The 14096-nt window shown below is 58.0% G+C and overlaps 1 protein-coding gene across 1 annotated transcript in view; it reads right to left on the reverse strand.

Annotated features, from left to right (window-relative positions):
• Window positions 1-7189: 7189 nt before the first annotated feature.
• The window catches only part of C1H2orf76 (chromosome 1 C2orf76 homolog), a 31673-nt gene continuing 24766 nt past the window's right edge, over window positions 7190-14096 (reverse strand). Inside the window, exons 5-7 of the mRNA XM_029076238.2 lie at window positions 13859-13940; window positions 9174-9283; window positions 7190-8521 (exon numbers count right to left, since the gene is read on the reverse strand). Of these exons, the coding sequence (XP_028932071.1) occupies window positions 9207-9283; window positions 13859-13940 (159 nt within the window). The 3' untranslated portion in view covers window positions 7190-8521; window positions 9174-9206. The remainder of the gene's footprint in view (window positions 8522-9173; window positions 9284-13858; window positions 13941-14096) is intronic.

The raw sequence follows: 14096 nt of genomic DNA on the forward strand, positions 1-14096 counted from the left end.
GGGAGCACGGATCCGGCCCTCGGGGAGCACTGACCCGGCTCTCGGGGAGCACAGATCCAGTCCTCGGGGAGCACGGATCCGGCCCTCGGGAAGCACAGACCCTACTCTCGGGGAGCACAGATCCGGCCCTCGGGGAGCACAGACCCGGCTCTCGGGGAGCACACACCTGGCCGTCGGGGAGCACGGGTCGCGCCCTCCGGGAGCCCGGACCTTCGGTCGGCCGGTACCACCCCCGGGGCTAGCGAGGAGGTTCGTCCCGTGTGCTGGGGAGTTTAGACAACTGCCTTTTTCCGCCGCACGGTCGATCGCTGCTGTTTATGGAGTGTCTACTGTGTGCAGAGCACTGAGCTGAGCGCCGGGGAGAGGACAACAGGGTGAGTAGTCCGGATCCCTGCCCTGAAGGCGCCGAGCGTCAGGCCGGAAACGGGGAGCTCACCGCGGGCCGGGAACGTGTCTGTTTATTGTTGTGTTGTCCTTCTTCCCAGCGCTCAGTACGGTGCCCTGCTCACGGTAAGCGCCCAATAAATACGGCTGAATGAATGATTGGAGGTTGGCACTTATTTGAAAAGGGCGGGGGAAAGGATCGGGGACGCGGACTGTTCCCCAGACAGGCGGGTCCATCCGGGCCGACCGGGCCGGGTCAGCGAGCTTCCCCTCGTCGGTGCCCCGCGAGGGCCTGGGGCGTCCAACCGGATTTGTCTGTATCCATCCCAGCGCTCAGTACAGCGTCTGGATAGTACGGTGCCGTGCGCACAGTAAGCGCTCAGTAAATACTATTGAATAAACTTAACCAATGCCATGATGATGATGATTAGGAATAATCCTCACGTCTACTAAGTCTGTCATCCTTTCTCTGGGCTGGGAGCAGGGAATGTATCTGTCACACTGCTCGGTCGTTCGCTCCCAAGCGCTCAGTACAGGGCCCCGCACGCAGTAAGCGCTCCGTACGTACGATCGACTGATGGAGAGATCGATCTCTCCCCCCGGAGGGATCGAGAGGTCCCCCGACTTTCCCGACCGCTCGGAAACAGGCCGCCGGGCCCCGAGCCCGGCCGGCTGACCCTCTCGGGTTCCCCTCCCGCCCCCCGGCCGGTCCTGGAGGGCGGGGGAGAACAGCGGATCATCTTACCTCCTTGCGCTGGAGAAGCACCGGTCACCGTGGCCGTCCTCTACGGCCCGGGTCACCGCCGGTCGCCGTAGCCGGCGGCCCCGGCCCGGATCACCGCCGGTCCCCGCAGCCATCGGCGTCGGTCCGGCTCGATCGCCGCCGGTCGCCGTAGCCTCGGCCCCGGCCTGGATCGCCGCCCGGAGCCGTCGGCCGGCCCGGCCACACCGGTGGTCACCTACCCGTCACCGTGGCCGCCGGCCCGGCCCCGGTCACCGCCGGTCACCGTAACCGGCGGCCGCGGCCCGGATCGCCACCGCTCACCGGAGCCGGCGACCCAGGCCCGGTCCCGGAGGGAGAGGCCCCGAGCTCGGCCCCGGCGTCTCTGGGTCGCGCTCGATAAATAGCGCCGATCCATCGATCACCTGTGGGCTACACGAGCCAGAGCCCCCGGTGCGGAGGAGGAGGCCGGAGGCCGGGATCGGACGGCGAAGCCCCAAGCTGCGGGCGGCCGGAGGGCGGAGGGCGGGCGGGAGAGCTCGGCCGCGGGCTCCCGGGGCGGCATCTGAAGAACAGGGTCTCCCCGTCGGTGCCCGGCCCAGCTCGGCCCTGCCCTGCCCACCGGCCCCCGGCTCACCCCCTTGACCTCCTTCTGCCTGTCAGACGATGCCCGGCCGGGAATTCGTTCGATCGTACCTATGGAGCGCTCACAGCGTGCCACGCGTGAACACACAGAGGAGCAGCGTGGCTCAGTGGCAAGAGCCCGGGCTTGGGAGTCAGAGGTCACGGGTTCGAATCCCGGCTCTGCCACACGGCAGCTGGGTGACTGCGGGCGAGTCACTTCACTTCTCTGGGCCTCAGTGACCTCATCTGGAAAATGGGGATTAACCGGGAGCCTCACCTGGGGCAACCTGATGACCCCGTATCTCCCCCGGCGCTCAGAACAGTGCTCTGCACATAGTGAGCGCTTCACAGATGCCAACATCGTTATTATTACAGACCGTGAGCCCGTCGTTGGGCGGGGCTGTCTCTATCTGGTGCCAAACTGTCCTTTCCAAGCGCTTAGTTCAGCGCTCTGCACGCAGTAAGTGCTCAGTAAATACGACTGAATTGAATGAATGAATTCATACAGGAATACGTTCACACCACGGCGTGGTGGAGAGAGCCCAGGCCTAGGAGTCAGAAGGACCTGGGTTCTAATCCCACCTCTGCCACTTATCGGCCGTGGGGCCTTGGATACATGGGTTCACCTCTCTGTGCCTCAGTTCCCTCATCTGTAAAATGGGAATTAAGACCGTGAGGCCTAAGCGGGACAGGGAACGCGTCCAAGCCGATTTGCCTGTATCCACCCCAGCGCTTAGTACGGTGCCTGGCACATAGTAAGCGCTCAACGAATGCCACAATTATTTGGCTGCCCATTCTCACGTATTGGACTCTCCCAAGGGCTTCATAGAGTGCTCGAGGCGTACAGTGAGCGCTCAATAAATAATAATGATAATGATGACGGTATTTGTTAAGTGCTTACTGTGTGTCAGCCACTCTAAGCCCCGGGGTGGATCCAGGCAAATGGGGTTGGCCACCGTCCCTGTCCCCCGTGGGGCTCAGTCTCCATCCCCATTTTCCAGATGAGGGAACTGAGGCCCAGAGGAGTGAAGTGACTCACCCAAGGTCACCCGGCGGACCGTGGAAAGCCGGGGTTAGAACCCATGACCTCCTGACTCCAGGCTCCATCCACCGGGCCATGCCGCCTTCCCCCGTTGACTGTAAACTGACTGTGGCCAGGGAATGTGTCTGCTTATTCTATTGTCCTCTCCCAAGCGCTCAGTCCAGTGCTCGGCACACAGTAAGCGCTCAATAAATACGATTGAATGAATGAATGAAGAAAGCAGGGCCGCCCGCGCTGCCCCCTCCTAGTGAGAGGCACAAAATCCGCCTGGGTCTAGGCCTCACCTTTGAAAAATAATTATTATTAATGATATTACTATGTATTTTTTAAGCGCTTACTATGAGCCAGACACTGTTCTACGGTAGACGCGAGGCAATCAGGTTGTCCCACACGGGGCTCACGGTCGTGGGTTCGACTCCCGGCTCTGCCACTTTTCAGCTGTGTGACTTCGGGCGAGTCACTTCACTTCTCTGGGCCTCAGTGACCCCCCCGTCTGAAAAATGGGGATGAAGACTGTCAGCCCCACGGGGGACCACCTGATCACCTTGTATCTACCCAGCGCTTAGCACAGTGCTCGGCACATAGTAAGCACTTAACAAATACCAAAATTATTATTATTATTATTATGAATCCCCATTTTACAGATGAGGTAAATCAGGCCCAGAGAAGTGAAATGACCTCCCCAAGGTCACTCAGCAGACAAGAAGGAGGAGCGGGGATTAGAATCCACATCCTCTGACTCCCAAGCCCGGGTTCTTGTCGCGAGGCACTTACTCTGCGCCAAGCATTGTTACCAGAGAAGCAGCGTGGCTCAGTGGAAAGAGCACGGGCCCTGGAAGCAGGACTCATGAGTTCGAACCCCAGCTCTGCCACTTGTCGGCTGTGTGACTGTGGGCGAGTCACTTAACTTCTCTGTGCCTCAGTTCCCTCATCTGTAAAATGGGGATTAAGACTGTGAGCCCCACGTGGGACAACCTGCTTCCCCTATGTCTACCCAGCGCTTAGAACAGTGCTCGGCACATAGTAAGCGCTTAACAAATACCAACATTATTGTACCTCCCCCCAGCGCTTAGAACAGTGCTCGGCACGTAGTAAGCGCTTAACAAATACCAAAATTATGATTATGAATCCCCATTTTACAGATGAGGTAAATCAAGCCCAGAGAAGTGAAATGACTTCCCCAAGGTCACACAGCAGACAAGAGGAGGAGCGGGGATTAGAATCCACATCCTCTGACTCCCAAGCCCGGGCTCTTGCCACGAGGCACTTACTCTGCGCCAAGCACTGTTACCTAGTCCCCCGTCCCCCCCAGGGCTTAGAACAGTGCTCGGCACATAGTAAGCGCTTACCAAATGCCATCGTGATGATTAACAAATACCGTCATTATGATCATCGTTCTATTTTCCTCTCCCAAGCGCTCAGCGCAGTGCTGTGCACCCAGTAAGCGCTCAATAAATCCGGCTGAGTGAATGAATCCCGGGAGGCAGGCAGTGAGCGGGGGGTAATGAGGTCTGGGGGTTTCTATGAGGGGCGCCTCTCCCCCCCTCTAGACTGATTAGACTGGGACCCCGTCGTCGGGCGGGGACGGTCTCTATCTGTTGCCGAATTGTCCATTCCAAGCGCTTAGTACAGTGCTCTGCACATAGTAAGCGCTCAATAAATACGATTGAATGAATGAATGAATGGAAGCTCCCTGGGGGCCGGCAACGTGTCTTCTGTATCGTTCTCCTGGACGCTCCCAAGCGCTTAGAGCCCGGGCCTGGGAGACGGAAGGTCGTGGGTTCTAATCCCGACTCCACCACACGTCTGCTGGGTGACCTCGGGCAAGTCACTTCACCTCTCTGGGCCTCAGTTCCCTCATCTGGAAAATGGGGATTAAAGCCCGTGAGCCCCATGGGGGACTGGGACTGCGGCCAACCTGGTTAGCTTAATAATAATAATAATGTAGGTATTGGTTAAGCGCTTACTATGTGCTGAGCACCGTTCTAAGCGCCGGGGGAGATGCAGGGTCATCGGGTGGTCCCCCGTGAGGCTCACAGTCTTCATCCCCATAGATGAGGTCACAGAGGCCCAGAGAAGTGAAGGGACTCGCCCACGGTCCCACAGCTGACAAGTGGCAGAGCCGGGATGATAATGCCGGTATTTGTTAAGCGTTTACTATGAGCCGAGCGCTGTTCTAAGCGCTGGGGTAGAGATGAGGTCATCATGTTGTCCCACGAGGGGCTCACAGTTAATCCCCATTTTACAGACGAGGTAACCGAGGCACAGAGAAGTGAAGGGCTCACAGTCTCCATCCCCATTTTACAGCTGAGGTAACCGAGGCCCAGAGAAGTGAAGTGACTTGCCCAGCGTCACACACCTGACAAGCGGCGGGGGCGGGATTAGAACCCATGACCACCTGATTTCCCAGCCCGGGCTCTCGCCCCTAAGCCATGCTACTTCTAGCTTGTATCTGCCCCAGCCCTTAGAACAGTGCTCGGCACGTAGTAAGCGCTTAACAAATACTATTATTATGATGATGATTACAAAGCCCTGCACACAGTAAGCGCTCAGTAAATACCACCGACTGACCGGAAATGGCGAAACAGAGAAAATCTCGCCAATCTCACTGCCGACCTCTCGCCCACATCCTGCCTCTGGCCTGGAAGGCCTTCCCTCCTCATGGCCGGCCGACAATCGATCAGTCGTATTTACTGAGCGCTTACTATGTGCAGGGCACTGTACTAAGCGCCTGACAGTGACTCTCCCCCTTAGTCTCCCCGGCTTCAAAGCCTTCCCGAGGCCCCACCTCTTCCAGGAGGCCTTCCCAGACTAAGCCCCGCTTTTCCTCTCCTCCCGCTCCCTTCCGCGTCGCCCCGACTCGCTCCCTTTCTTCATCCCCCCCCCTCCCGGCCCCATAGCGGCGCGGCTGAGCGGCGAGAGGCCGGGCCGGGGAGTCAGAGGTCGAGGGTTCGAATTCCGGTTCCGCCACTTGTCAGCTGTGGGACTCTGGGCGAGTCGGTTCACTTCTCTGGGCCTCAGTGACCTCATCTGGAAAATGGGGATGAAAACTGGGAGCCCCACGTGGGACAACCTGATCACCACTCCGCGTGGGACTGAGCGGTGCGTGGCCCGGTGGAAAGAGGCCGGGCTCGGGAGTCAGAGGTCGTGGGTTCTAATTCCGGCTCCGCCACATCAGCTGGGTGACTTCGGGCAAGTCACGTCGCTTCTCTGGGCCTCAGTGACCTCATCTGTCAAATGGGGATGAAGGCCGTGAGCCCCACGTGGGACAACCTGATCACCCTGTATCCCCCCCAGCGCTTAGAACAGTGCTCCACACATAGTAAGTGCTCAACAAATGCCATTATTATTCTTCTTTGGGCCTCAGTGACCTCATCCGTAAAATGGGGATGAAGATTGTGAGCCCCACGTGGGACAACCTGGTTACCTTGTATCTCCCCCAGCGCTTAGAACAGTGCTTGGCACATAGTCAGGGCTCATGAGTTCGAATCCCAGCTCGGCCACTTGTCAGCTGTGTGACTGTGGGCAAGTCACTTAACTTCTCTGTGCCTCAGTTCCCTCATCTGTAAAATGGGGATTAAGACTGTGAGCCCCACGTGGGACAACCTGATTCCCCTGTGTCTACCCCAGCGCTTAGAACAGTGCTCAGCACATAGTAAGCGCTTAACAAATACCAACATTATTATTATAGTAAGCGCTTAACAAATACCATCAGCATCAGCATCATCATCAAATGCCATCATTATTATTATTATTATTATTATTATTCTCTGTGCCTCAGTTACCTCATTTGTAAAATGGGGATTGAGACTGTGAGCCCCAGGTGGGACAACCTGATAACCTTGTATCTCCCCCAGCGCTTAGAACAGTGCTTGGCACAGAGTAAGCGCTTAACCAACACCATCATCATCATCATCAAATGCCATCATTATTATTATTATTATTATTCTCTGTGCCTCAGTTACCTCCTCTGGGAAATGGGGATGAAGACTGGGAGCCCCACATGGGACAACCTGATGACCCTGTATCTCCCCCAGTGCTTTGAACAGTGCTTGGCACAAAGTAAACCCCTAACAAATACCATCATCATCATCATCATCATCGACAAAAGCCGTCATTATTATTATTAGTATTCTCGGTGCCTCAGTCACCTCATCTGTAACATGGGGATTGAGACTGTGAGCCCCACGTGGGTCAACCTGATGACCTTCTATCTCCCCCAGCGCCTGGAACAGTGCTCGGCACATAGCGAGCGCTTAACGAACGCCATCATCGTCACCACTCAGGATCCCATCTGTCATAGATGTCTTTGTATTGATGCCCGTCTCCCCGCTCTAAGCCCGTTGTGGGCAGCGAATGCGTCCGCTGCACCGTCCTCACCCGAGCGCTTAGGACAGCACTCAGCACGTAGTAAGCGCTCGATAAATGCGACCCAACGCAGCTCTTTATTTCTTCCCGACAGGATTTCGGTTACGTCTCCCACCGGGCACCGCGTCCCACCCACCAGCCCGCGGCCCCGGGATTCCCGGCGAGAGTTTTCCAGGCGGGAGGCCCCGAGAGGTTCCCGAATCGGCCCGTCCGAGTCCGGGCTCCCGTCACGGCGCCGACGTCCCCGACACCGGGTGGACTGGAAACTCCTTGAGGGCAGGGCTCTCCCCAGCGCTCGGCACAGTGCTCCGCACACAGCAGTGGACCCTCAGCTCCCCGAGGACAGGGAGCTTGTCTACTCGCTCTATTGCCCTCTCCCAAGCGTCCGGCACAGTGCTCCGCACACGGCAGTCACGAGGTTTTCCGAGGGCAGCGGGGGTCACGTCTGCTCGCTCTACTGTCCTCTCCCCAGCGCTCGGCACAGTGCTCTGCACACTGTCGGCTCCTTGATGGCAGGGACCTTGTCTACTGCCTATTGTCCTCTCCCCAGTGCTCTGCACACAGTAGAGCCTCAGCTCCTTGAGGGCAGGGATCTTATTTACTCGCTCTATCGCCCTCTCCCAATCAATCTATGATATTTATTGATTGCTTACTGTGTGCAGGCCACTGTACTGAGCTCTTGGAAGAATACAGCGCTCAGTACCCTATCCTGCACCCTGTAAGTACTCGATAAATACCACGGATCGATCGCCCGGTCTGATCGCTTCAGCCGCCGAGATTCCTCGGAGCCGCTCCGCCCGTCGTAGTCCGTCCCCCGGTCCCCGGTTCGAGTGAGGCCGGACTGGGCCATCCCTTCTCTCTGCCGCCGCCGGCTGGGGGACGGTTCCCCCTCGTGCCGAGGTTCTGCAAGCGGGGCCTTTCTGGGCTCTGCAGGGGGATAAGGATTAGCGGAAGCCCGGACAAAACACGGGCTCAGCAGCGGTCAGCAGGGGTCCGGCAGAAGCCCGGACCAAGGTCGAGCTCTTCAGAGGTCAACGGAGGCCCGGGGAGCGGCCTGGAACAACCCTGGGCTCGACGATGGTCAACGGAGATCTAGAAGAAGTTCGGCAATGGTCCACAAAGGTCTAGGGGAAGCCCGGACCAAAGATGGACTCGCCAACGGTCAGCAGAGGCCCCCAAACAAGTTTGGGCTCCGTCACGGTCACCGGAGGCCTAGAGGAAGGCCGGACCGATCTTGGGCTCCGGAGGCCGGCGGGAGGACTTCGACGTGGACGGCGTCTTCTTCGGGGCCGGGGCCGGCGGACGCCCATCGGGTACTTGCCCGGAGGATCGGGCCGCGGGCCGCCGTTCGGACGGGCCGAGGGGAGAGGGGAAGGCGCAGCCTGAAAGAGGAACGGCTTCGTTCAGTCAATCGTACTGATTGAGCGCTTACTGGGTGCAGAGGACCGTACTAAGCGCTTGGGAGAGTCCAACAGAACAACAGACGGACACATCCCCAGCCCGCGCCGAGTTTACGGTCCAGGGGGTAAAGAGACGTGAACAGAAATAAATGAACTCAGAAGGTCACGGGTTCTAATCCCGGCTCTGCCGCTTGTCTCTGTGGGACTCCGGGTGAGTCACTTTACCTTTCTGGGTCTCAGTTCCCTCATAATAATGATGGTATCGGTTAAGCGCTTACTACGTGCCAAGCACCGTTCTAAGCGCTGGGGGAGATAGAAGGCGATCAGGTTGTCCCGCGTGGGGCTCCCGGTCTTCATCCCCATTTTCCAGATGCGGGAACTGAGGCCCAGAGAAGTGAAGTGACTAGTTCGAAGTCACACAGCCGACCAGTGGCGGAGCCGGCATTCGAACCCACGGCCTCTGACTCCCAGGCCCGGGCTCGTGTCACGAACGGCGTCCCAAGCTGGAGGCGGCCTGAATTCTCCCCGCCCGGCGCCGATCCCGAGAGGCAGTGGCCTCGCTCCGCTGCCTCCTCTCCGGGGATTCACCTCTCCATTAAAAAACGGATTCGCCGAGCGGAATAAAGGAGCTTACTCGGGGTTCGGAGGGAGGCGAGCCTGGGAATCTTCACCACGATGAAACGGGATTAGCTTTGTAGTTCTTGTAATCTTCGTCACGGAAGAATGCTATTTCGGTTTCGTGGGCTGGAAAGGGAGAGACGGGAGTTGGAAAAGTTTCATCCGGAAGCGGCGGGCGGGGCGGGGCGGGGGGGGGGGGGGGTAAAAAAATAAGCCCCCCAGGTGGTCGCCGATGGGACCTGGAATTATGAGGAATCCAGAAGGGGAGTAGACTTTCTGTTCAGAGGAGGTTGTTCATTCATTCATTCATTCAATAGTACCTATTGAGCGCTTACTGTGTGCAGAGCACTGGACTAAGCGCTTGGAATGGACAACCGGCCAACAGATAGAGACCGTCCCCGCCCCTCGACGGGCTCACGGTCCGATCGGGGGAGACGGACGGACGAAAACAAGACAACAGCATCACCGTAAATAGTCATATTCGTGCCTTTCGATCAGTCAATCCATAATAACGATAATAATGACGGCGGGGTGTCCGTTGAGTGGTTATTAGGTGCCGTGCACTGTTCTAAGCGCTGGGGTGGATAGAAGGTAATCCGCTTGCCCCACGTGGGGCTCGCAGTCTCAATCCCCATTTTAGGGATGAGGTCACTGAGGCCCGGTGAAGTGAGAAGCGGCAAGGAGCAGCGGATTGCGTCCGGGCTTGGGAGTCGTGGGTTCTAATCCCGGCTCCACCACTTGTCTGCTGTGGGACCGTGGGCGAGTCACTTCACTTCTCTGGGCCTCAGTGACCTCATCTGGAAAATGGGGATTAACACCGGGAGCCCCACGGGGGCCAACCCGATCACCCTGTATCCCGCCCAGTGCTTAGAACAGTGCTTTGCATATAGTGAGCGCTTAACAAATACCACCATTATTATTCTTCTTCTTCTTCTCTGGGCCTCTGTGACCTCATCTGGAAAATGGGGATGGAGGCCGTGAGCCCCTCGTGGGAGAGGGACCGTGTCCAATCCCATTTGCTTGGCTGACATATAGTAAGCGCTGACCAAATACAATAATTATTGCTATTATTAAGTGACTCGCCCAAGGTCACAGGAGACAAACGGCTCGGATTGAGTGCTTGCTGTGTGCAGAGCACTGTGCCGAGCACTTAGGAGAGCAGGAATATAACAGGGTTGGTAGATACGGGCCAATCGGTGTGGATTAGTGGATAGAGCACGGGCTTGGGAATGAGAAAGACCTGGGTTCCAATCCTGCTCTTCCACGTCCGCCGTGTGACTTTAGGCACGTCACTTCACTTCTCTGGGCCTCAGTTCCCTCCTCTGGAAAATGGGGATTCATTCAATAGTATTTATTGAGCGCTTACTATGTGCAGAGCACTGGACTAAGCGCTTGGAATGGACAAATCGGCTACAGATAGAGACGGTCCCTGCCCTTTGACGGGCGCACGGTCTAATCAGCGTGGCTCAGTGGAAAGAGCCCGGGCTTCGGAGTCAGAGGTCATGGGTTCGACTCCCGGCTCTGCCACTTGTCAGCTGTGTGACTGTGGGCCAGTCGCTTCACTTCTCTGTGCTTCAGTTACCTCATCTGTAAAATGTGAGCCTCACGTGGGACAACCTGATGACCCTGTATCTCCCCCAGCGCTTACAACAGTGCTCTGCACATAGTAAGCGCTTAACAAATACCAACATTATTATTATTATTATTATTATTATTATTAATCGGGGGAGACGGACAGACAAGAACAATAGCAATAAATAGAATCAAGGATGAAGCCTGTGAGCCTCACGTTGGGACAACCTGATGACCCCGTATCTACCCCAGCGCTCAGAACAGTGCTCGGCACACGGTAAGTGCTTAACAAACACCATAATGATAATGAACCGATCAGCAGGAGAAGCGGCTTAGTGGAGACAGCTCAGGTCTGGGAGTCTGAAGGACCTGGGTTCTAATTCCAGCTCCGCCGCTTCCCTGCTGTGTGACCTCGGGCAAGTCACTTCACTTCCCTCGTCCGTCCGTAATACGGGGATTAAGACCGTCAGCCCCACACGGGACGGGGCCAGCGCCCGACCCAATTACACCCCAGCGCCCGGAACAGCGTCCGGCGCGCACGGCCCGCCCTTAAGACATATCGCCAAGGTGATCGGTTCCCTCAGAAACCTCCCGGCAACGTAGACGGCGTTGAGGATATTCCCAAATCCCTCCTCTGCCTCCTGTGTTCTCTTTGTCAAGGCCCCGGAATGAGGCCCGGGGATTTTTCGAGTCGGCTCGGGAAAGAAAAGGGAAAAAAAGATCCTTTCTTTTCCCCCCGCCCCCCCCCCCCCCCCCCCCCGGAATTAGCCCGTAGGTACGATCATTCCACACTTAGAGGATCAGTGGAATATTTTCCCCATCTCTTTACATTCTCCCTCATGACCCATCAGAGCGTGCGTCTCCAGAAGTTAATTTCGGGCCCGCGCCGATGGTTAATTCATGAGTCTGGGATGTGAGGGCCCTGCAGATGGGCTTCCTCGACACCGCCTTCAAAGGCCCCCAATTATTCAGCGGGGGTCCGGCTTGGGGAGGGCGGGCCCGGCCCTCGGACCCCGCGGGTCAAGGATTCATTCTCGGGAGCCCACCCCGGCAGGAGCCCCGGGTCGGCGGGGGCGGGGGGTGCCGGAGAGGGGCCGTCACGGGCCGATGGTAACGACGACGGCAATCGTTAAGCGCTTACTGTGTGCCGAGCGCCGTTCGGAGCTCTGGCGGGGGGACGGGCGGGTGTTGGAGGTCATCGGGTTGTCCCAGGTGGGGCTGGCGGTCTTCGTCCCCCTTTTCCAGAGGAGGTCACTGAGGCCCCGAGAAGTGAAGTGGCTCGCCCGAAGTCACCCAGCTGACAGGTGGCGGGATTAGAACGATGATAATAACAACGCCGGTACTCGTTCAGCGCTTACTATGTGCCGAGCACTGTTCTAAGCGCTGGGGGAGACACAGGGGAATCAGGCTGTCCCCCGTGGGCTCACAGTCTTCATCCCCATTTGACGGATGAGGTAACTGAGGCCCAGAGACGTGAAGTGACTGGCCCGAAGTCACACAGATGCCAAGTGGCGGAGCGGGGATTCGAACCCATGACCGCGGACTCCAAAGCCCGTGCTTTTTCCACACCGCTTCTCAAACAGGCTCTACCCACTAGGCCGCGCTGCTTCTCGTGCCTCAGACGAGTGACTCGCCCGAGGTCCCCCCAGCAGGCCGGTGGCGGAGCGGGGACGACAACGTGGCTTCTCTGCTCCGGACCGAGGCCGGGGTGAGGGCCGGGGACGAGCGGGGCGTCGGGTGGTCCGCGATGAGAAGCGGCCTCCCCGGGGGACCGAACGTCCGGTCTGGGCGGGCAGCAGCTCGTGGCACAGTGGAAAGAGCCCGGGCTTGGGAGTCAGAGGTCGTGGGTTCGAATCCCGGCTCGGCCACTCGGCAGCTGGGTGACCGTGGGCGAGTCGCTTCACTTCTCTGGGCCTCAGTTCCCTCATCTGTAAAACGGGGAGGAAGACTGTGAGCCTGACAAGGGACAACCTGATGACCCTGTATCTCCCCCGGCGCTTAGAACAGTGGCTGGCCACTCCCAGTTCCCTCATCTGGAAAATGAGACGAATAGGAGACTAACAGGAGAAGCAGCAGCGTGGCTCAGTGGAAAGAGCCTGGGCTTGGGAGTCAGAGGTCGTGGGTTCGAATCCCGGCTCTGCCAGCTGTCAGCTGGGTGACTGTGGGCAAGTGGCTTCACTTCTCTGGGCCTCAGTGACCTCATCTGGAAAATGGGGATGAAGACTGGGAGCCCCACATGGGACCACCTGATGACCCTGTATCTCCCCCAGCGCTTCAGAACAGTGCTCTGCACACAGTAAGCGCTTAACGAATACCAACATTATTATTATTACTGTTATTATTATTAAAATGGGGATGGAGACCGTGAGCCCCACGTGGGACAACCTTGATGACCTTGTATCCCCCCCCCACTGCTTCGAACGGTGCCTGGCATTCATTCATTAGTGTTTACTGAGCGCTTACTGTGTGCAGAGCACTGGACTAAGCGCTTGGAACGTCCAGTTGGGCAACAGACAGAGACCGTCCCTGCCCAGTGACGGGCTCACGGTCTAATCGGGGGAAATGGATGGACAAAAACAAGACAACTTGATCACGATAAATAGAATGAAGGGGATGGACACCTCATTCACAAAATAAATAGGGGAATAAAAATATCTACAAACGAGCACAGTGTTGACGGGAGGGGAAGGGGAGGAGCAGGGGGAAAGGGGGCTCAGCTGAGGGGAGGGGAAGGGGGAGCAGGGGGAAAAGGGGAAGCTCAGTCCGGGAAGGCCTCCCGGAGGAGGTGACCTCTCAGTAGGGCTTGGAAGAGGGGAAGAGAGCGAGTTTGGCGGAGGTGAGGAGGGAGGGCCTTCCGGGGCGGCGGGAGGACGTGAGCCGGGGGTCGACGGCGGGACGGGGGAGAACGGGGGACGGTGAGGAGGTGGGCGGCAGAGGAGCATTCATTCAAAAGTAGTTACCGAGCGCTTACTACGTGCAGAGCACTGTACTAATCACTTGGAGGGGACAGTGGATAGGATCACATAGTAAGCGCTTACCAAATACCGTCATCGGGCTTTCAAACGGCCAGGCCCCCCCCCCCCCAACCTCCCACCCCCCGGGGATGGTCCCGGGCCCGCGGTCGCTCACCCACTCCGGCCGCCTCCAGCGTGCTGTCCTCGCTCAGCACCAGCCGGTCATCGTCGTCCAGGCTCAGCACCAGCTCGTTGGTCTGAGGGGACAAGGGCGGGGAGACCGACGGTCGAGAAGCAGCGCGGCCCGGCGGCTGCAGCCCGGGCCTGGGAGTCGGACGGTCCCGGGTTCTGATCCCGCCTCCGCCACCTGTCTGCTTGGGTGACCGTGGGCAAGTCGCTTCACTGGGCCTCAG

The sequence above is a fragment of the Ornithorhynchus anatinus genome, chromosome 1 (genome assembly GCF_004115215.2).
Source record: "Ornithorhynchus anatinus isolate Pmale09 chromosome 1, mOrnAna1.pri.v4, whole genome shotgun sequence".
NCBI lineage: Eukaryota > Metazoa > Chordata > Mammalia > Monotremata > Ornithorhynchidae > Ornithorhynchus > Ornithorhynchus anatinus.